Genomic DNA, 22550 nt, shown 5'->3' with positions numbered 1-22550 from the left:
TTTGTGATTTTTAACCATAAATTTCTTCTCCAATAAGTGGAGGTGTTTGTTGGTACTTTGTGATTTTTAACTGTGAATTTCTTCTTTAGCAGGTGGAAGTGTTTGTTGATAGTTTATGAATTTTAACTGTAAATTTTTTCTCCAGTAAGATGAGATGTTTGTTGCTAGTTTTTGATTTTTAATTAATTTTTTTCTCGGGTAAGTGGAGATGTTTGTTGGTAGTTTGTGATTTTTAACTGCAGATTTCTTTAGTAGGCGGAAGTGTTTGTTTGTTGGTAGTTTGGGATTTTTAAATGTAAATTTCTTTAGTAAGTGGAGATGTTTGTTGATAGTTTGGGATTTTTAACTGTAAATTTCTTCTCCAATAAGTGGAAGTGTTTGTTGGTACGTTGTTATTTTTAAGTGTAAATTTCTTCTTTAGTAGGTGGAGTTGTTTGTTGATAGTTTATGAATTTTACCTGTAAATTTCTTCTCCAATAAGTGGAGATATTTGTTGATAGTTTGTGATTTTTAATTGTAAATTTCTTCTCATGTAAGTGACTGTGTTTGTTGATAGTTTGGAGTTTTTAACTGTAAATTTCTTCTTCTGTAAGTGGAGATGTTTGTTGATAGTTTGTGATTTTTAAATGTAAATTTCTTTATTCAGTGGAGGTGTTTGTTGATATTTGGGGCTTTCTGACTGTAAACACGTGGGATTTTCATATGCTCTGAGCAGAGTCTGTTCTGGCAGAGGAGGCTGTGGCAGAGCAGGAGCACAGCACGTGGCTGCTGGGGAGGCAGTGCTCTCCATGGGCTTTCCAGGCCCTTCTGTCCCGAGCTGTGCACAGCCTGGGGGGTTTGTCCCCTGTCTCCTGGGTGCTCAGAGCTGTAATTGCCTGCACAACGCGCAGGGATTACCCGATTAGCTCTGCAGCTCAGCAGATTGAGTCAAACTGAGAAATGGGTGTTAGCAGCTTTAATGCCTAATATTCCATCCTGGAGGAGTGACTCCCAGCTCTAAGGAGCCCTGGTTTCCAACGGGAGGAGTTCCTGCCTGTCTGGCTGTGAAATGTTGACATCACTGAGTGTTTCCTTTGAGGATACAGAAATATCCAAATACATCTTGGTATTTGTGGGGTGTGAAGGGGGAGTGAGGCTTTTTTTTTTTATCTGTTTCAAACTGCTTGAAATGTTCTCCCACAAATGGAGGACACAAGTACCTATGGAATATATCTAACATCCTCAGTGTGGCAGTCTTAGGGATGCTGCTGTCCCTGCTCTGCACTCAGTGCCTTCCTTGCTGACTGTAGAAACCCCCAAAGTACCCTGCAATGCCTATAGAAAACTCCAGTGTTTGGTAGTGGGGAAGGAAAAAAGCTCAGCTGAGGGTTTTCCTAACGCCTTGGCTTTTCTGTGTGCTTGGGAAAGCTGATGTGCATGGGAAGGAAGGAAGGAAGGAAGGATTCTTGTAATGTGTGTTTTGCCATGGGAAGTCACAGCCAGGGAGGAGGAAAACAAAGGTGCTTTCCTGTCCATGCACTCCCACACCTTTCCATGCTCCTGGGATTATGGCACAGAAGATTAAGGTGGTGTCCTCAGGGCTGTTTCACAGGGGTTAGTTATTTCTGTACATGGCAAGGGGAAGGCTCTGCCCTCATGCCACCTTCCACTTTATCCCATCCTGCTCCCAACTCTGCGTGGTGGAGCACAGGGAGACTTCCCTTATTTTTCTGCCCTTTTTGGGAACAGCAGGGCAGGAGCACTCCCATCCATTCAGTGCTGGTCAGCAGGGGAATGTTGCCATTTTAGCAGCATCAGAGCTCCCCAGCTAAACACAGAGCTCCCCTCCCTCCAGCACAGAGGCAGCGTTAGGAGCTGGGCATCCCAGAGCAGCCAGTCCTGGGGCAGGGCTCCATCCATGCCCAGGGAGCACTGCAGAGAGGGACAGCTCCCCCAGGAAGCTCCCTGGCTCTCCAGGCAGCCAAGAGATCCTAGGGCACATGAATGATTGATGGGAAGAGGAGAGGAGCGAGGCTGCTCGTCTGCTCTCGTAGCACAGGCTTTGTGAGAAGGTAAGTGGGGGGAAATCCCACCAGGAGCTGCCCTTGGGCCCTTGTTCCTTTGCCAGGCAGGTGGCAGGGGGCTGTGTGACACAGGAGGCACTGGAATGTGACCTTCCTCCTCTTCCTCCTCCTCCTGGCCGTGGCTGCCTCTGTCCCTTCCCCCAGCCCAGCATGTGTGCACGTGGGTGTGTGTTTCCTTAGGAGTGGTGCTCTTGCTTCTTAATCTGCAAAAGCCTCCGAGCTGTGGTGGTGCTGAAGGATTTGGAGGTGCAGCAGGAGCCCTGAGGACTCCTCCCTTTTCTGAGAAGCTTGTCTTCCGTGTATCCTAAAGGCCTGATAATGCAGAGCTTTCTTCTCCTTTGCTGTTGTCAAAGCAATGATTCCATTGTGTAGAATAAGGGAAGATGAGGTGTTTGTGTCTGTTCTGGTAAAATACTGGAAACCCTTCTCCAAGGTGGGCTGAGGTGTCAGCGGTGTGGGATAGCTGCTGCTCTCTGGACTCACTCCCTATCTAATTTCACCTCTTATCTCTTGGGGTGACATCTATGCGAAGGGTGGCGAGCAAGGCGCTTTCCAGGTGCAGCCCTTTCCCTTAAGCCGTGCAGCTGGCCCTGGCCTGAGCTTTTCTACAACTTGTTTTTGCTCTGGGGTGGACTTCTGCCTTTCCTTCCTGTCCCCATTTCACGTGAGGCCAAGAGGAGGAGAGGGCTGGGAGGGAGAAGAGTGGGGGAAAGGAAAGCCTGCTCTCTGCCACCTTTTCAGGCTTATTTTCATCTAGCACCAAATTTCAGACTGTGTGTGAAACAGGGGGGCATGCCCCTCTGCCAGCCTCTATTCAACAGAGCATCAGAAACATTTCACACCAGAGTAATTTCTTCAGTGGTTGCTTGCCCTTGCAGTGACCTGATTATTTTGGCCTTTTGGATATTGAGGTTCCAAGGGGGCACCCAGAAAACTGAATACATGAGTTGCTGATGTTGCAGGTTGCCAATACTGAATCTCAAAATCAGTCTTTGTTATTTTCTTTTCCTGTCGTGGTCCTTTGAATGTAACTGGGGATGTGCTGTAAGAAGTGTCACCAGTTTAAATTGCTGCAGGACGCTGGTTTCTCCCTGTTTCTAATTGCAGACCCGTGCCTGTGGCAGTAAAGGCCAATTACCTGGCAGCAGTGCTGCTTGGGGAGCGAGATCGATGGGCTCTGTGTGTGCACGCCCGTGCCACTTGGAGGGATTTTTTTCCAAGAAAAGTAGGTCGGCTGCTCTCTGCAGCATTACTCGAGACCAGCATAAGTCTCCAAACCTTCAGTGTGTTGCGGTAGACGTGAAAGGATTAAAAGGGGGATTTGCGGGGTCTCTTTCCCAGCGGCAGAATCGGCTCTTCTAAGTTCCTTTCATTCGGTGCCGTGTCCCTTGCGCTGCTTGGTATTCCCGAGCAGTGCTGCTGGCAGCCAGCGGGCTGTGCCGATCCCTATTCCCGATATTCCCGATATTCTCCTGCTCTGCCGCATTCCAGCCCCTGCACCGGAGCTGCCTCCCCTCCCCAGCAGCGCCCGGCTCGGGACGCCGCGGATGCGGTGAGCAGATGGCACGGGAGGGGAGCCGGGCTGCCTGGGAGGAGTGGGCGCTGCCCCGCGGAGGGAGCATCTCGGGGTGCCTGGGAGGAGCCAGGAGCATCTCGGGGTGCCTGGGAGGAGCAGGAGCAGGTTGGGGAGCCTCTGGAGGAGCAGGAGAGCATCTCGGGGTGCCTGGGAGGAGCAAGAGCAGGCTGGGGAGCCTGGGAGAGGAGCAGGAGCAGCTCGGGGTGCCAGGGAGGAGTGGGAGCAGCTCGGGGTGCCAGGGAGGAGCAGGAGCAGTTCGGGGTGCCAGGAGGAGGGGGAGCAGCTCGAGAGGAGCAAGAGCATCTCGGGGTGCCTGGGAGGAGCAGGAGCATCTCGGGGTGCTTGCGAGGAGCTGGAGACCAGCTCGGGGTGCCTGGGAGGAGCAGGAGCATCTTGGGGTGCCAGAGAGGAGTGGGAGCAGCTCGGGAGGAGTGGAGCATCTCAGGGTGCCTGGGAGGAGCGGGAGCAGGTTGGGAAGCCTGGGTGGAGCAGGAGCATCTCGGGGTGCCAGGGAGGAGTGGGAGCAGCTCGGGGTGCCTGGGAGGAGCAGGAGAGCATCTCGGGGTGCCAGGGAGGAGTGGGAGCAGCTCGGGGTGCCTGGGAGGAGCAGGAGAGCATCTCGGGGTGCCTGGGAGGAGTGGGAGCAGCTCGGGAGGAGCAGGAGAGCATCTCGGGGTATCTGGGAGGAGCGGGAGCAGCCTGGGAGGAGCGGGGGATAATGTGCGGCCCCGGGAGCGCGGTGGCCGCTCGGTGACAGCCCCGCGGCGCTGCCTCTCCGGCCATGTCGGCGCTGCGCAGGGGGAGCCGAAGGGTGCGGAGCGAGAGCGCCGGCAGGGACGGGGACTCCCTGTTCCGAATGCTGTTCCTGGTGAGCGGATCCGAGGGGACGGGCTCGGAAGCGGCACTCGGGGGACTGTCGTGCGGTGAATTGTGCCCTGCACAGGCTCTTGTTGGCCGTGCCGCGGCGCTGGCAGCGCCGCTGGAAGGATGCGGTGCGATGGGCTTTGTTTGGGCGGGCGCTGCTGCTCGCAGTGTGCACCAGAGGTGCGCTGCCTTATGCCCGGGCACCTGGATGGATGTTTCTGCATGGCGAGCACAGGGGGAAATGGCTTTCAGCACTACCAAAGCTCCCCGTGGTTTCAATGTCCTTGATCCTCTTCCATGGGAAGGATGTGAGCTTGGCTCCTCTGCTGAGCCCCTTCCCGAGGAGGGGGTTAATGTTTGTGAACTCCGCTTTCCAGTTTGTGGCAGCCCTGGGTCTCATTTTCAGCTTTTTGAAGGGATTGCCTGTGGGATTGTGCCTGAAGTGTGATGCCGTAATTCCCCATGAGAAATCCTGGTTTAGAGCTGTCATTGTCACTGCTGGCAGAGCTGGTTCAGGGAGATAAAAGGATCTGTTTCTCTTCCAGACCTTCCCTTCTTATCCACTTTCTTTGGGAAAATGGGGACAGGGAGGTTTTTGTGAAATCTGCTTGAGAGTTTTCACCAAAATAGCCGTGCCCTGAAGCCCCCATGTGCAGTGTGTCTGCTTTGTGTCTGGAAATGGATTTTTTAAAGGGAATACCAGGTAGACAGGATTGTGCTCGGGGATGAAGCACAGCAGTTTTTGCAGGTGGAGTCATGAATTTCAGTTCTAGGAGAGAAACCACAGTATTTTTATTGATATGGGCCGATAAGGTAACCAAGTTTGCTGGTCAATATGATGGTGGTTTAACAAGGCTTGGTGACGAGGCTCTCTTGGTTGTTTACTGCAGCCTCCCACTGAGGGATGAGGGTCAGAAAGGAACCTCTGAGTTGCTGAATTCAGAGGGGTTTAGGTGCATCTGGATCTGCTCTAGTTCCAGACTTGGTCAGTGGTTTATGTCTGAAGGATGGGATTTGCACAGCCAATGCTTTACATCCCTTGGCTAAGAATACAAAGTTTAGCAAGTCCTGATCACTTCCCAGGGCTCTGGGGTGGTCAGGAGCCCCCAGCCTTGAGGGAGACCTTCCCACTCAGGTGTGCTCACACACCACAGCTGTTTGGTCAGTGGACAAGCACAAGAACAGGTTTGTGGAGGTGACTCTGTCCTGACAGACAGGGTGTGTGGTGTGTGGGCAGTTCCCCAGAGATGTGGGGCAGTGCAGTGCTGCAGCCCTCGAGCGGTTTAGTGAGCATGCACAAGTGGAGATAAGGCTTTGGGAAGTCCTCCACACTTCCTTCCTGCCATATGGGTGTAACTGCTCCTTCTGGGGCACACCACATGCCTCTGTGAGCTATTTCAGCTTCAGTGCTGAGCTGGTGTTTCACACCCCAAGCAGATTTTTGCTCTCTCTTTCTGGGTGACCCATCTTTCCCTGCAGGAGCCTGCACAGGATGGGGGATCTGCAGAGTGGCAGGCAGGAACTGCTTAAGCACTTTGGGGTTTGATTCCAGATTGTGCTTTATGCATTAAAACTGGATTTATTTGTGCATTTGGATCTTAAAGCAAAACACCACTGGACACGTCTGGCTCAAGTAGCGCTAGCAAAGCCAAACACTGCTGAGCAAAACCCTGCCTGTGCTGGGTCTCTGCAGGCTCAGAATATCACATCTGAGCTGTCAGTTCTCTGTGCCTTCCAGCAGAGCAGGGGGCTTTAGCCTGTGCTGGAGCCAGGCTTTCACCCACTGCCCTTGGTGGATTTGGGGCTGTTGGGATCAAGGTCACACCTGCTGAAATCTGATGCAGATCTAATCCAAAAGTTTGGGTGTGCTTTATGCTTAAAAGCACACCAAGGTGTGCCACATAGGTGGAGCCTTGCTGAGAAGCAACAGGAATTATTGACTAATTAAGATGAATAAATCTCAAATCTCAGTGACACGTGTCAGGAGCAGAGTGAGATGGAGATGGACTGCTTCCTCCTGCCTTCAACTTGCAATGTTTCCTTTCTTCCACATTTGAGTTAAACCTCAGAAACTGAAAGTGAATATTTTTCCTGGCACGAAGTGTGTCCAAAAGGCATTTTTGTACAGACAGCCAGTTACAGTGAGTTCCTGGCTTACAAGAGTGTCCTGAAGAAAATGATCCTTTGTGCAGTGAGCATCTTTGCTCATGTGCTGTGCAGTGGGAGCTCAGGGGAGCATTTGCAGCCCCAAGAGACCTCTAAGGGAAGGGGGTGGAAATCTTTCCTTGTCCTAACATGGATTGGAGGTGCATGGAGAAGAGATAGCTCTGTGTGAGCAGACTGCATGGCTTAAAAAACATGGAGATCACAACTACCAGCGGGTGGGAGTGAAGTGATGTCCCAGGGGCAGAGCTTTGTCTCCAAACTGCAAGGTGAGGATGCGCTTTATTTTCTCTCTCTGTGTCTCTCTTTTCTTTTTTGGATAGTTTTTTTCCTCCTCTGCTCTCTTCTCTGGTTGAACAGGCTGATTTTGGATCAGCTGTTCCACAGAATTACAGAATTACCCATGTTGGAGAGCACCTCTGCGACCATGGAGTCCAGGCTGTGCCAAATCCTCACCTTGTCACCCAGCCCAGAGTCCTGAGTGCCACCTCCAGGAATTCTTGGACACCTCCAGGGATGGGCTCTCCAAACCTCCCTGGGAGCCTCTGCCAGTGCCTGGCCACCCTTTCCATGGGGGAATTCCTGAACTGGGGGGGCTGTAGAGGCAGAGCTGGGAAATCCCTGAGCTTGGATGGAGGTCCTCTGGCAGGATGATCAGCTGTGGCCCCTGGAGCAGCTCTTTTCCTCCAGGTCTCTGGGAGGGATGGAGGCAGCCCACGGCAATCCTGGAAGCCTGGGGCTGTCGTCACTGACACCAGAGACTATTCCTGCTCCAAACTCTTGAGTGTAATGAAAGATGGGAGGAAATGATCTAACATGAGGGGGTGAAGTGAGGATAACTGGTTTTTTATATAGGCAGCTGATTAAATATTAAAGGAAGCAGTGAGATGGAGCAGCTCTGGGAAACGGCACTTAGGGGAAGAAGTTCACCCTGCCAGGCACATTTCCAGACACAGCAGCTTGCCCAGAGAGCTCCTGCTTGGAGCCTGGAGGGGCTTTAGCTGGGAGGCTCTGCTTCCCCACGGCCCAGCCTGAGTGGTTTCTGCCTCTGTGTCAGCAGAGCTGTTCCCAGCACTGCTGCAGCCTTGGCTGGAGAACTGCCAGGGCCTGGGGTGTGAGTTTTGTTTGCACAGGCATTTTTGGTTCCCGATTCTTGGGCTTCTCTGTGAGTTTGTCAATCTTAAGTGCTGGATGAGCCTGTTTTAATTAAAATTCACGTGTGTCTGAGACCAGGAATGGAGTTGAACAGCACTTCAATTAATTTGAGTTCTGCAATTCCTTTTTTTTTTTTTTTCTTTATCCCCAGTCACAGAGAGACAGGATAGACACTTGTGGTGCCTGTTGAGGAGTCCCCAAGCTGCAACTGCTCAGCTGCAAAACCCTCCTCAGCCCCTTTGTTCCTCTGGCTCTTACTTCCAATATTACCACTGCTCTTTCCTCTCCCTTCTCTCCCAAGAGCACGGAGCAGGTCGCAGCTTTCTGTCGCAGTCTGCATGAAATGAACCCCTCTGACTGCAGTGCTGCCCCCCAGGACTGTGCAGGGCCCCAGCTGAGCACCATGAGGCAGCTCACGGACGCAGACAAGCTCAGGAAGGTCATCTGTGAGCTCCTGGAGACCGAGCGCACCTACGTCAAGGTGAGGGCTTCAGCCTCAGCTCCCTGCAGAGCTCTCCTCCTTTCTGGCTGTGCTTCACCTCTGCATCTCTTGGTGAACTTGCATCCAGTTTTATGATATAAACATATTTTATATATGAAATATATAGCACCTAAAATATCACTTAAACTACAGAGATAAGGCATTTCCAAGTGGTTCGGCTGTTGGGCTTAGCTGGTGTGCAGTTACTGCTCGCTGAGATCTGATTTTGGAACTAGAAATGCGTGAATGTTTCTTTTTCCTGTCTTAAATTGTGCAAAATCCAGCTATTTCGTGTTGTGTGTAAAAAGGAAAAACCCTCAGATTAGGTAAGCATCATTTGCCACCTCAGGAAATATCCAGAGGCAACATGGGAATCTTTCTCTGAATTTTTAGGATTTAAATTGTCTGATGGAGAGATACCTGAAGCCTCTACAGAAAGAAACCTTCCTCACACCAGATGAGGTATGTCGACCCTTGTTTGTCTGAATTAATTTCACTGAATTCCATTTCTTTCAAAGAATGGATTCAGTGGAGCATCAAGGTGCTGCTCAGTAATGTCTGCAGCTTGTTTTTTCCTGACATCACATTGTTTTACAATTGGACTGAGAATTGCTGCAGTTCTAAAAAAACCCCACAATTTAGCTTCAAAGTGATATTTTCAGCATTCTGCTTTTTTTTCCCTCCTTTTATTAGCTGGATGTTCTCTTTGGGAACCTGACTGAAATGGTAGCATTCCAGGTAGAGTTCCTGAAAACTCTGGAAGATGGAGTAAGGCTGGTTCCAGACCTGGAAAAGCTTGAAAAAGTTGAGCAATTTAAGGTAATAATTGTTTACTTTTATATATTAAAAACACATAATTTGCATTATCTCATTGTTTAAATTTTGAGGAAAGCTTTAACACTCCCCATCATATTTTTCTGACTGTTGCCAGTGTTCATGTAAAAACCTGCATCTTCTTCCATTTAAGATTGATTTTTAACTGATGCTGCTGAAAAATGATCCTGCTGCAGTTGTAGTTTATGCTACATTTAGCCATAGAGAGCACTAGCAACCATGTGCTTTTTGGTTCTATTCTTGCCCTTCTGCCAGATTTCTTGCCTTCAGCTGTCAGGAAATGCTAGAAATGGAAAGTTACATAAAATCTTTGTCCTGACAAGTCTCATGTTCAGAAGCCCTCTGGGGCTACAGATCAGAACAAAACATGGAATTCTGGATTTCCACTTTCACTCCATGGTGGCAAATACTTCTGCCTTGCAGCAGGTGTGCATCTTCGCAGGTAGAAATGGAAACTGCAGCTCTGTAAACTTCATTTCAAACCCAGGGAGATGTGGAGACAGATTTCATTTTGGGGCTAATGCAGTGGCACTGGAGGCTTGGCAAAGAGATGACAGAATGTTGTTCCTTTGGGGAATTCTACTCTGGCTCTCAGCACCACTCACCTTGGTAAAGGACAGGATGAATAATAATAGTAGTAGTCGTAATAATAATAATAATAATTATTATAATAATAACAGTTCCTCTGGCCCCTGTGTGCTCTGAGCTGTAAGAGAGGAGTGCCAGTGAGGGTCCTTCCAGAGAAAACTCCATCTCCTGACTGCTGTTGCTTCCAGCTCCTCCCACAAACCTGCACCGAGCTCACTTTCAGTTCTGCCCCTGGGCCCTGGCTGAAAGCAGCTGGGTGTGAGTGAAATGTGGGGTTCTGTGCTTTCAGTTCTGCAGTTAGCTTCCCCTCTGCCCCTCAGTGTCCCCAGGCTGCCCACGTGTGGTCTCAGCCCCTCACCAGGTGCTGTCTGGTTCCCAGGACGTTTTGGGATTGTGGTGACCCTGAACACCACCTCATTTCCCGGCAGGTGAACCCCTTGGTGTGTTTGTGAGGGATGAGTGTTGCCTGCAGGTCCTCAGTGCCCTGATCCATTGCAGGGCCAGCCCCTCTCTGTGGGCTCTGGCCTTTGCTGAGGTCAGTGAGGCTTTCAGGTGCAGCTCTGGAGTTAACTCCCTGTGCACTCAGTGCTGCCTCCAGGCTGGGGCTTGGCTGATGGTGCTGATTGCAGAGGCTGAATCCACACACCAGGGCTGGGCCTGTTTCCTGGTGGGTGAATCGTGGACTCACAGAATGGTTTGGGAGGAAGGAACCTGTAAGATCCCCCAGTTCCACCCCTTCCACTATCCCAGGTTGCTCCAAGTCCTGCCCACCCTGGCCTAGGACACTTCCAGGGATGCAGGGGCAGCCACAGCTGCTCTGGGTACCCTGTGCCAGGGCCTGCTCAGCCTCATGGAGCAGAATTCCTTCTTGATATCCCATCTAAACCTACTCTTCTTTTAGTTTGAAACCATTGCCCCTTGTCCTGTCACTCCAGCCCCTTGTAAAGAGTCTCTCTCCATCTTCCTTGCTGGCTCCCTTCAGGCACTGGAAGTGAGGGTGACAGTGAGGTCACCCCAAAGCTTCTCATTTCCAGGCTGAACAATCCCAATTCTCTCAGCCTTTCCTCCCAGCAGAGCTGCTCCATCCCCCTGATCATCCTGGTGCCTCCCCTGGGCTCCCTCCAGCAGTGATGTCTTGGTGTACAAGCACACTAAAACTGCATTCTCTTGTCCTCCACAAGCTGGATGCAAGCTTCAGATGACCTGGCTGAAGGCAAAATAACTAAATACCTTTTCACTAATGTTTTTTTTCCTTTTAATCCCAGAAAGTGTTGTTCTCCCTGGGTGGATCCTTCCTGTACTACGCTGACAGGTTCAAGCTGTACAGTGCCTTCTGTGCCAGCCACACAAAAGTCCCCAAAGTCCTGGTGAAAGGTAAGAGCCCCTTTCAGAGCTGCTGTGGGAAGTGGATTTGTAGAGAATTCTCAAAGCCTGACAGAAGGCTCACATAGTATACATTTGTATGTAAATTTTGAGATAAGAAATGCTGACTTAGAAATGCCATGGAATAGCAACAGACATTGTTGAGAGAGAAATGGAGCTAGAAATGAATTTTAAAGGATGACTTTGTAAATAAGACTGGATACTTTAGAGAAATAGAACTATGAAAGATGTGTTGTAATAAGATTCACAAGGGGTAGTTTTAGATGATTGGCTTTAAGGCATTTGCAGCATGGTGTGACAAAAGCTGATAGGCCAAGAAACACTCAGAGTGCATTGAAATTAGGAATAGTTGGCTTCTGATTGTGATGGTGTGAATTATAACATCTGTATTGTCTCACCCTTCTCATGAGACTGAAAATGCAATCAAAGTTCTTAAAAGGCCTCTCAGTTGCCCCATCTCTGGGCCAGAAAAGAGCATAATCCAGGAAGCTGTCACGGCCACATGCTGGTTGTGGTCCCTGCACCCACCCTTCTGAGGGCAGGAATGGGGGCACACCCGTGCCTGGCTGCTCTCCTCCAGGAGCCTTTGGAGTAGGGAGTTAAGTCTGGAGAGACTCCTGGAGGGCTCTGTGTCATGGGAGCACCCCATGGTGACATCTGAGCAGCTCATTACCAGAGCTGGCTCACCCTGCCTGCAGCTGTTCTCTGCCCACCCTTTGCTTGTTCTCCTTTGCTGCGTTGTGTTTGTTTCCACCCACGTGGGAAGGTTTCCTGAATGGGAATCCCATCATGGCTCTGTGCTGGTGGGTCACTGTGTGCTCTGGAACCAGGAGTGCTGGCTCTGTAGTGACCTCTGCATCCTCCTGGAGGTTGTGCCTTGCTGGTGGCAATCCCATGGAAGTCAGTGTGGTGGAACACTAGGAGAGGATCAGCCTGGGAGAATATTTTATGGAGCTAGTGAAATATTTTAGCCTTCCCTCCCCTCTCTCCTTCCTCTTGCCTTCACTTCAGTTTGCCTGAGAAGTTTCCATGGCAGAATTCCTAGCAGAGCTTGGCTTGCTGGGTTGGAGATGAAAGCCCTGTGGTCTGGCTCCTCCTCACAGGGATGTTTTCCCCTGTGGAAGTGTAAATCTCATGGAGCTACCGGTGCTTCATGCAATTCCTTTTTGGCCAAGACATTAAACAAACAAATGGTTCCAGCTGTAGCAGCAATGCCATTGAGGGAGGAACTTTGGCTTTTCAAACAACATCTGCATGTCTGACAGTCAAAAATGTTGAGGTTTTTTGTTTCTTGGCTGGTTTGGGGTTTTTTCTGTGCACTTTTCCTTTTCTGATTCCTGCTTGTAAACTTTTATTCCCTGTGCTGCAAAGAACACTTGGCAGCTCTGTGGAATACATAAATAAAGGATTTGTTGCTAGTCACATCCATGCTTTCTTTTGGCATTATTTTATTGGACCCTAGTGGTAAAGCTGTAGACTAGGTAAATCTGTTATTTTGCTTTTCTTTTCTAGTGCTGACTGTGTTTATAAATGAGAAAGTGTTGTGCTTGAATTATGGCATAAACAGAACTTAAAATTCTGTTCCAGAGGTAAATCTCTTCAACAGCCTGGGAGTGTATTTCAGGCGTCACTTGGTGTCCTCAGCTGAGGGGCAGGTGGCTTTTGCATTGGAAACTCAAGTTGCTTTATGGAAATCAGGTGACTGCCTGCAAAAAAACCCCAACCCCCGGCAGGGGACACGACTCCAATAAAAGCAATTGTGTGGAATTGCTCCTGCACTGAATAATTTCTGTGTCTATAAATACCACCTCCTTCTTCCTTCCCTCCTTATGCTCCAGTGGGGGGAGAAACAGAGAAAATGGCAATTTTATAAATTCATAGCAGTCAGGTAGAAAAGATGATGGCAGTCAGGTGTCCAGTGTGCCTGTGCTCCCAGAATCTGGTGCATTAGCCTCAGTTTCTGCTGCTGCTGCCTCTCACCAGCTCCTGCTGGTTGTTGTGACTCAGTGCTGCATTTTAAGGTTTAATGAGGTAACAAGAACCAGACTTGCCAATGTTGTGGGTGCACCGTGGCTTAGAAGCAGTGACTTCTCATAAATGTCCAATGTGAGGCTTTGCTTAAAGGAAACAGATGATTAAAATATCTAAAATAGCTGCCAGGCCAGAAGTACTTACTGCTCCTCCTGAGAGGCAGCTCCGGGCTCTGCTCCCTGTGACCAGGGACAGGACCCCAGGGAAGGGCTGGAGCTCTGCCAGGGCAGGTTTAGGTTGGATTTTAGGGAAAGGTTCTTCCCCCAGAGGGTGCTGGGCACTGCCCAGGCTCCCCAGGGAATGGACACGGCCCCACAGAGCTCCAGGAGCATTTGGACACCGTTCCCAGGGGTGCACAGGGTGGGATTTGGGGTGTGTGTACAGGGACAGAGGTTGCACTGGATGATCCTTGTGGGTCCTTCCAGCTCAGGAGATTCTATCATGGATAGTGCAATTAAAAATTGCCCATGCTGGAGGTGGATGCCTGCTGTGAAATCCTAAATAGCACATCCGGGGAGAGTGTCAGTGACTCAAATCCTGGAGGGTGTAAATCTGATTCTGCAGGCCCAATAAATCTGCACTTCCTCACAAAATGTCTCTGGATAAACCAATTTAAACCTGGAAAAGTTGCTTTCTCAGGGCAGCAGTCGTGATTTTTCATTGACCCAATGGCTTCCTTTGAATCTGGCAGCCAAGACAGACACAGCTTTCAAGGCGTTCCTGGATGCCCAGAACCCGCGCCGGCAGCACTCCTCCACCCTGGAGTCTTACCTCATCAAACCCATCCAGAGGATACTCAAGTACCCCCTCCTGCTCAAGGAGCTCTTTGCTCTCACTGACGTGGACAGTGAAGAGCATTATCACCTTGATGGTAAGGACTTAACCCCACTTTCCTCTGGCTCACCTCTGCTCTTGAACCTGCCCCCATCCCTTCCTCCCAGAGGGTTAAAAATCCCTTTTGCTCATCCCCTGTCTCTCTTCCAGTGGCCATCAAAACGATGAACAAAGTTGCCAGCCACATTAATGAAATGCAGAAAATCCATGAAGAATATGGGGCAGTGTTTGACCAACTCATAGCGGAGCAAACAGGGGAGAAAAAAGAGGTAACAATCAGATTCAGATTTGGAGAGGAAAGGGTTATTTTGGTGCCTGTTAAACTGGATCCAGTATTTACCTTTCCTGCTGTGCCACTGCAGTAAATCCTGGTGCAAACAGATAAATCCCAGTTCACCTGAAGATCTGAACTGAATTGAATTCAGACTTCACTGAGGGGAGGGTGAGGGGATGGGATAACATCCCCCTGAACTGGGGATGGCCCTCAGTTTGTCACTCTGGGCACCGTAAGGACAAAGGTCTGGTTGCTGCGCTTCCAGCAGTTGGGAACTCCTTTCTTTGTGTGTTCCCAGCAATGTGGTGTCCATAGAGGAGCCTTTGGGCAAGGTCAAGATCCACAGGAACTGTGGGGAGGGGCTGCTGTGACCGCTGCACCTGAGGCAGTCTGTAAACCTCACCCCAAACTGAATATGTGCTTAAATATTCCAGCAAAATACAAAGAAACTGGTAGGGAGAAAAATGGACAAAGGGGAACAAAAGGCAAAGAAAACATCTGGGTTTGACCTTGACTTCCAAGAGCTGGACTCTTGAGTTTAACTGACCCTAATTTATGCTCGTTAATTAAGGGTTTACATGCATCTGTTTGCAGTCAGCTGATGAAATACTTCAGAAGTTTGCTGGGGGGAATTTTGTTCAGGACTAGACCTGATGCAAGTTTCCTTGGGCTGCAGACTGCCATCAGATTCCTTGAGCTGATTAAAACCCTTGCCTTTGTGCATGTGTTGGTGTTGGCAGGTGGCCGACCTTTCCATGGGGGACTTGCTCTTGCATAACACAGTGATATGGCTGAACCCTCCTGCTTCCCTGGGCAAGTGGAAGAAGGAACCTGAGCTGGCAGCGTTCGGTTTGTATCCCAGGACTTTCATTTCACATGCCTTAAACACTGGCAGCTGTGCCTTAGCAGATGTTGGAAGTACCTGAGCATCACCTTCCCCAGGGCTGGCTGGAATTTAAACGTGGGCTTGTCTCCTTGCTGCAGGGCTCAGCTCTGCTCTCTGGTAGTTTTCCTGGCTCAGGTGAAAGGTTTGTGTGCTTGGGAATAGGGGAGACCCATCCCAAGGGTTATGGATGCTCCTGAGGACGGGCTGTGGGAGCTGGGCCTGGTCACTCTTGGCATGGAAAGGCTGAGAGGGGATCTGTGAATTCACACAAATACCTCACAAATTCACACAAATATCCCATAAATTTGCACAGATACCTCACCAAGCCACACAGATAGCCCAGCAACCCACCCAGATACCCCCCAGGGCTGTCACAGGATGGGGCCACACTCTGCTCAGTGGTTCCAGTGACAGGATGAGGAGCAGTGGCCATGAACTGAAACACAGCGAGTTCCACCTCAGCCTGAGGAAGAGCCTCTGTCCATGGAGGGGGCAGAGCCCTGCAACAGCTGCCCAGGGAGAGCCTGGAGTCTCCATCTCTGGGGACATCCCAAAAATCCCAAATTCCTGTGTCACCTGCTGCAGGGGACCCTGCCTTGGTGAGGGGGTTGGACTGGGTGATCTCCAGAAGTCCCTTCCAGCCCCAGGTGTCCTGGAATTCTGGGATTCCGTGATTCCATAGCTTTTGTCTCTAACTTTCTCCTCCAGTGTTCAAAACTGCCGTGGTCCTTGTGTACAAGGATGGTTCCAAACAGAAGAAGAAACTGGTAAGTGTGCAGGGACTGTTTGGGTGATGCCGTGGGCATCATTTCTGGGGCTGTGATGGAGTTTTGCTTCCCACAAAGCCATGGAGCTGGAATGTGCTCTGGCATGTGTGGTCCCTGGTGTCTGAGGAGCTGGGTGGGCACAGCAAGTATCCTTTATCCTTTATCCTTTCTTGCCATGCTTGTCACATCCATTCCCTGCTGTGGGATTGTCCTGGATGAAGATGTCCCTGTCAGTGTGTCTCTTGGCTTAGATTCTTTGGTCAGTGTGTGTGAGTGTCTGAGAGCTAATGAATGTCTGTCACCTCACACAGTGCCCTGGGTGTTGTGTGCCACCCAGCAAGTGCTGGCTGCTCTCAGCTACATCAGGAGTGGCTCAGGGATCCCTCTGGATTTTGGGATTTCAAGTAAAAGCTGAGCTTGGCACTGCTGCAACAGGGGCACAGTCTGTAGTGATACAGGGAAGCTGGTGATCCCTACTCGTGGCATACAGCAGAGAGGGGTTGGAGGTGCCAGCACGGGGAAAGGCAGCTGGCACGGGGTGACTTCAGAGAGAAAAGCAAAACTCTGATGTATTCCCGAGTGTGTGTGCACCCAGGGCTGGGCTGGGTGACTCTGGAGGCCGTTGCTGAGAGCTGATGGCCTTAGGGCTGCTTTAGTCCAGACTCCAGCAAGGTCCCCACAGAGAGGCCCCCGAGGGAGGTGTGGGGTGGGAAAACCAGGATTGCAGCAGGTCTGTAGCTGGCAGCCCTCAGCACAGAGCACAGGACTGTCTGCCTGCCCCCAGGGTGTCTCCTGACGGTGTTTGACATTCTTCCAGGGAGGATCCCACAGAGCCTCCATCTATGAAGACTGGGATCCGTTCCGGTTCCGCCACATGATCCCCTTGGAGGCGCTGCAGGTGCGGGCCCTGGCCAGCGCAGGTAATGTCCCACAGCTGGAGTCTGCCAGGGCTGCAGGGTGTGCCCTGGGGACCCTCACTGGGCACGCAGTACATGCTGTGCAGCTACACATGAAGTTCTGCTTGCTTTCCCTTCAGATGCAGAGACCAATTCTGTGTGTGAGATTGTCCATGTCAAATCTGAGTCTGAGGGCAGGCCAGAAAGGACATTTCACCTCTGCTGTAGGTAAGTGGGATTCCCTGTTTTCTGTTTTCCTTCACAGCTGCATCTCTGCATGCCTGCGTGCCTGTGTCTTCCCTTCGAGGCAATCTGGGAATAGCCAGTTAGGGAGAGTGGCGAGAGGGTGTTCAAACCTAACTTCTGGAAGGTAGAATTTTGTACAACCTCTGAAAATAACTTGGTCAGCTTTGCACCTTTATGGGAAAAGCCTTATTGCTATTTTCCAGTTAAACTGCAGCACTGGATCTTTATGGCAGGTGTTGTGTTCAGCTGGTTCCTTTCATGGCACCAGGTCCCAATCTCTGCACTTTGGACACCGTCTTTCCTTAAATGAACATCCGTTGTTGTGGTGGAGGTGTTTTTCTTCCTGTTTCAAGGAAGAACTTGGAGCACAAGTTCATGAGGATCCAACAGAGCTGGTGCCAAGCCAATTCCTACTTCTAGGAAGAGTTGCAGGAGCTGTGCAGCTTTGGGGTGTGTTTGCAGGGACAGATGGGCTGAGCAGCACAGGTCACAATGGATGTGTACTGGACACCCCCAAGCGTGGCTGGCACTGCAGGGAGAGGAAACATTGAGAGGGCTGAAAGGCTGAATGTTTTATTAATGACCTGGGTGTTGGTTTCCTTGGATGCCCACTGCAGTGACCATGGATTTAGCTTTGCTTTGAAAATACTGAGTTCAGGGGAGTGTTCTCTGGGGAAGCACCTGCCAGTCAATTTGCACTGTCTTAAATCACAGAAGTGGCCATTACTTACCTCATTTACAGCCAGATTTTAGCAGTTCCGAAGGGCTAACTCTGCCTTTTGTATTCCCACCTCTTTTTCAGCTCTCCAGAGCACAGGAAGGACTTTCTGAAGGCAGTGCACTCCATCCTGCGGGACAAACACAGAAGACAGCTCCTTAAAACCGAAAGTTTGCCCTCCTCCCAGCAATATGTTCCTTTTGGTGGAAAAAGATTGTGTGCTCTAAAAGGTGCAAGGCCAGCCATGAACAGGGCAGGTACTGTAGGGCTACAGACTTTCAAGATCCCAGTAACCCCAGCAGCATTGTAGGACACACGGTGGTGTCTGTCACTTGTATATTAGCACTAGCATTCTCTCCTGTGTGTGTAAAAACTGCTGGTTTTCCATGCTCCACTTCCTTAAGAGCCTTAAACTGCCTCTATTTACCTTGCTTTGCACTCGAGGCTCAGCTTCAGAGCAGTGCTTCTGGCCTGGAAGGGAGATGGGATTCCTGGCAGTATCGATTGGCTGTGCACTCTACTCTGAACTGGAGTTCAGCTGAACAGAGTAGAAGCTGTGTGGTCCCTAAAAGCATGTGCAGAATTTTGAGGTAACCCGAGCACTTTTGAACTAAAATGCAGAAGATTAAACAGCTCTCCAAGCTTGGTTTGAAGGGGCAGCTGTGGGTGTCCTCCTGAGCCTTTCCAGATCAACTGCTAAAGGGCACGTGCTCCTCCTTCCCACATTTGGAGAAGTGTGCACTTGGTACTCCTGTTTTTGTAATGGCCTGTCCTAAACCATGGATTTTCCTTTGCAGTTGACTTCAGGGAAAAGCAGGTTTTCATTTTCAGAACTCTAGATGCTGGAGGGAAGAAACATTTGCTTCCAACCCCAAAGTACACGGCACCGCTGCGTGTTTTGTTCTGGTCTGTTGTTTATTTCTTGTTCTGCTCAGCAGATCGAGCACTGTAGACAGCCAGGCTTTCTGTTCCTCCTCTGACCAGGGCAGGCCAGGCCAGCACCAGCTGAGCCCAGCTGCTCACTCGGGGTGCTGCTGGAGATGCCAGACCTCCTTTCAGTTTGGCTCCATGGGGCATTTGTGTGGTGAATTCTGCAGGGATTAAAATAACACCTTGGAGTGCAGACCTCTCCCTAGAGATAAAATTTGCAGCTGCTGAGCCATTGTAATTAATGCACCTTGTGGGGCTCAGGGATGTTAAAATGTGACCCCCAGGGCAGAGCTGGATAAATTCATCCTGCAGTGCTGAGGTGCTGTTCAGTGCCGGGGAACAAACTCCAATCTCAGAGCTCTGTGTGTGCCCCTGTGGCACTGTGGTGCCTGCAGGATTTTCCCCTGCTTGGGATGATGTTCTGACACAGAGGATGGGAATTTGCTAATTGGGCCAGTTGCTGAGTAGATGGTGAAGATGGAAATTCTGACAGCCCTTCTGGGTTGGGGGATTGTTCATTCCCTGTAAATAACGCAGCATCTTCAGCACTGAGCTAGCCCCTGGGAAAGCTGTAGGAAAGCTGCTCTGAGCCCACATGTCCCTCTGCAAGGTGTGAAGCTGCTGGATTTTGTGGCGTGCTGGCAGCAGGGGCTGCGAGTGAGAAGCTGAGCTGAGCAGCTGCCCTTGGTGCTGGCTGGCTGCCTGATCCTCAGGAGGAGCAGTTGAGGGCCATGATCTGTGACCTGGTGGATCCCGAGGCCGTGATCTGTGGTACAGTGGATCCCAAGGCCGTGATCTGTGACCTGGTGGATCCAGAGGCCGTGATCTGTGACCTGGTGGATCCAGAGGCCGTGATCTGTGGCACGGTGGATCCAAAGGCTGTGATCTGTAACCTGGTGGATCCTGAGGCCATGATCTGTGGCACAGTGGATCCAAAGGCCTTGATCTGTGGCACGGTGGATCTGAGCAGCAGGAACTCCTTGTGCAGCTGCAGAGGCCTTGTGCTGAGGAGCTGAGGATCCATGGCCACAGGGAGATGGGAGTGACCGGGCCCTGCCCGCCCGGTGCCCGCCATGCCAGACAGGACTTAGCTTTAGCACAGAGTTGTGCCGTGTGTAAAACACCTGTGGGGTTTTATCTTTGTGTGTGCAGTTTCAGCCCCGAGCAAGTCTCTGGGGAGGAGGAGGCGGCGGCTGGCCCGAAACAGGTTTACCATTGACTCAGAGGCCCTCCACGGCAGCAGCCCCGAGAAAGAGCCCGCGCAGGGAGGGGACACTGACCGCTGGGTTGAGGAGCAGTTCGACCTGGCGCAGTACGAGGACCAGGAGGACATCAAGGAGACCGACATCCTGAGCGACGACGATGACTTCTGCGAGGCGGCGCGCGGGGCGCAGCGCGAGCTGCGGGAGCGGCTGCAGGCCACGTCGCTGGCGGGCGGCCGGCGGCCCGAGCGGCCCTGCCCGCCCGGGGATGCACACGCCGCCAGGATGGCCCAGCTGAGGAAGCAGGCGGCCCTGCCCGCCATCAACGGCGCCGCTGAGGGCCATGGCGAGGAGGTCATCTGGGTGCGGCGGGAGGACTTTGTGCCCGGCAGGAAGCTCAACACCGAGCTCTGAGGCGGCCCCGGCCCCAGCAGCGTCCCCGAAGCCCTCCGTCCCTCCCGTGACCCTGCGGATTGCACACTTGCACACACCGTTGCGGCAGCTCAACCAGTCCGGAGCCACGCAGCCACGCTTTAGGCAACTCTAAAAAACCGGGCAAACACTCAAAAACTGGGAACGAAACGAGCTTGAGGTCCTGCGTTGCGTTAACCAAGGGCTTTCACACTATTTTATTTATTCTAAAACAATCAGGGGCTGAAATTGAGTATGGGGGGAACATAATCACTGGAAAACAAATTACTCTGGGTGTCTTAACCTCTGTGCAGCGAATGGGCTCCGGCAGGAGCACGAGGACAGAGGGGTTGGTGGCCGTGAAAGCCGTCAGTCGTAGGCTCATCTCCTTCACGAGGAAACTGCCTTTTTAACCTGTACAGTCGCAGTATTCTGACTCCCTTTCCCTCTCTAAATGTAAGAGAATATTCATGTATTTTAGGAACATGTGAGGAAAGGTTTGGGATTTATGTTGTGTTCAGTCCTCTTGGTCTGTGGCTGGTCTAATTTAATGTCAATGTTGGAAGCTCTAGTTTTACATACTCTTGTAAAGATGCCAAACTCTCTTGAAAGAGATCCAAATTTAACACTTGAAGAAATATTTTTTTGTATTTTACCTGAGATGCAGGGGCACAAAGGGGTAAGAGATTTAGGGTAGCTCCACGTCTAGGATACGAGGCTAGCTTTTTGCAGAGGGTTAGGAACGGTGGTTTTATATTAAAATATGAACTGGAAACTCTTATTTAGGTATAACTTTCTTCAGGAAAAGGTTTATTGTATATGTTTGAGACTGGAGTTTAGTTAGCTAATAAAAAGAAAAATAAAATGACATGACTGAATTGCAGTGGAGCAAAGGGGTCTGTGGCGTGCCCTTGCTGGAGCCGCAGACCCCTTTGCCCCACTCTCTCTGGCAGAGTTTGGGCTTAGGGGACAGGGAATTCATGGCCAAAAAACTGACCTCGCCCACTCTCCTACTGTGGGTGAAACTAGTGTATTTTAATTCCTTTATAAAAGTTTTTCCACTGCAATAGAGGATGAAAAGAGTTCTACACAGGTAAACTTCTGTAACATTTTAAATCTTTTATTTAAACATCTAAAACAGGGTAAAATGTGACTAAAATCTTGTGGTTTTTAAGTAGACTTCCAAATACAAAACACAAAATAGCACTTTTTTTTTTTTTTTAGGATTTATATAGCTTTCCCCATTGCAGTCTCACCTATAGGAAAAAAAAAGAATATTATATGAAATTTTGTTTCATTTCGTTGGTATCTATTGATGTTTGACACATCACTAGGTACTTTGAGAACCTGAAATTTTATAATAGCCTTAGGATTATATTTTATAAAATCCACTCTGACTATATTTTAAAACATAACAAGAATTATCCCCTCTCCCCAAAACATCCATCACTGTCTGTGTGTCCCAGCTGGCATCCTCCCCTCGCCCCCTCCCTCCCCTGGTTTCTGGTGCACTATACTTGACTTATGAAAGCTTTCTCTAGTAACTTTTTGCTATCTCCTGGTTTCTTTTCGTAAGAGCTTTAGAAGAGTTTCTACCCCCCTTTGTATGATCACATGGTTGTTTTTGTACCATCACCTGTCGGTGTCCCACGTGCTGGAGGGTTTGGCTGTCCTGGGCTGCTCCCAGAGGATGCAGCCAGCACTCAAATACTGGAAGGCTGGTACTGGGAAGGTACCGTGGCTCTTGTACATAACGTCATGACATGTCCATGTCAAAGGTTCTTATATATTTCTTTTATAAGCTGAAAGAAGGTCTATTTTTATGTTTTTAGTTCTATGAATGGAACGTTGTAAATGCCTGTCGGAAATAAAATACTGGAGGAAAAAAAAAAACCTAAACAACTGCAGAGAGTGGTGTGTGGAGGCCACAGGTGATGTGGAGCCTGTCACGGGAGGGCTGTGAGGTGGGAAGGGTGATACCAGGGAGCAGGTCCTGCACTCCCAGCTGGTGCAGCTGGGGAAGGAGCCCTCAGGTAAGGCTCTGTGGGTGTTTTGGTGAGGGGATAAGTCCCATTTCCCTTGTGGCATCCATAACCAGCCATTCCTGCTGCTTTTCCAGGCTGGTCACAAGGAACCTTCAAGTGTGTTTCAAAAAACGAGATAAAAAGCAGCAAATTCCAGAATTGCACTGGAGGAGCTCCCCAGTGTCTCTGTGGCCAGGTCCTCGGCCAGTCCCTCTCACTTTGGG

The 22550-nt window shown here is 50.3% G+C and overlaps 1 protein-coding gene across 9 annotated transcripts in view; it reads left to right on the top strand.

The window, feature by feature from the left end:
• The window catches only part of TIAM1 (TIAM Rac1 associated GEF 1), a 155430-nt gene extending 133229 nt beyond the window's left edge, over nucleotides 1-22201 (top strand). For 8 of the 9 annotated variants that reach the window (XM_038129997.1, XM_038129945.1, XM_038129971.1 and 5 more), the window contains 12 exons: nucleotides 8123-8302; nucleotides 8696-8764; nucleotides 8996-9121; nucleotides 10990-11098; nucleotides 13830-14009; nucleotides 14123-14241; nucleotides 14987-15095; nucleotides 15841-15899; nucleotides 16717-16819; nucleotides 16936-17023; nucleotides 17844-18016; nucleotides 19842-22201. In XM_038129997.1, coding sequence (XP_037985925.1) covers nucleotides 8123-8302; nucleotides 8696-8764; nucleotides 8996-9121; nucleotides 10990-11098; nucleotides 13830-14009; nucleotides 14123-14241; nucleotides 14987-15095; nucleotides 15841-15899; nucleotides 16717-16819; nucleotides 16936-17023; nucleotides 17844-18016; nucleotides 19842-20305 — 1779 coding nt within the window. In that variant the 3' untranslated portion in view covers nucleotides 20306-22201. Of the gene's footprint in view, nucleotides 1-3639; nucleotides 4508-8122; nucleotides 8303-8695; nucleotides 8765-8995; nucleotides 9122-10989; nucleotides 11099-13829; nucleotides 14010-14122; nucleotides 14242-14986; nucleotides 15096-15840; nucleotides 15900-16716; nucleotides 16820-16935; nucleotides 17024-17843; nucleotides 18017-19841 lie in introns of those variants that run through there. The other variant, XM_038130004.1, reaches the window with a different exon arrangement.
• The last annotated feature ends 349 nt before the right edge of the window (nucleotides 22202-22550 follow it).

Source organism: Motacilla alba, chromosome 1, assembly GCF_015832195.1.
Source record: "Motacilla alba alba isolate MOTALB_02 chromosome 1, Motacilla_alba_V1.0_pri, whole genome shotgun sequence".
NCBI lineage: Eukaryota > Metazoa > Chordata > Aves > Passeriformes > Motacillidae > Motacilla > Motacilla alba.
The sequence above is the reverse complement of the archived record's forward strand: the minus strand, read 5'-3'. Positions and strand labels throughout refer to the sequence as shown.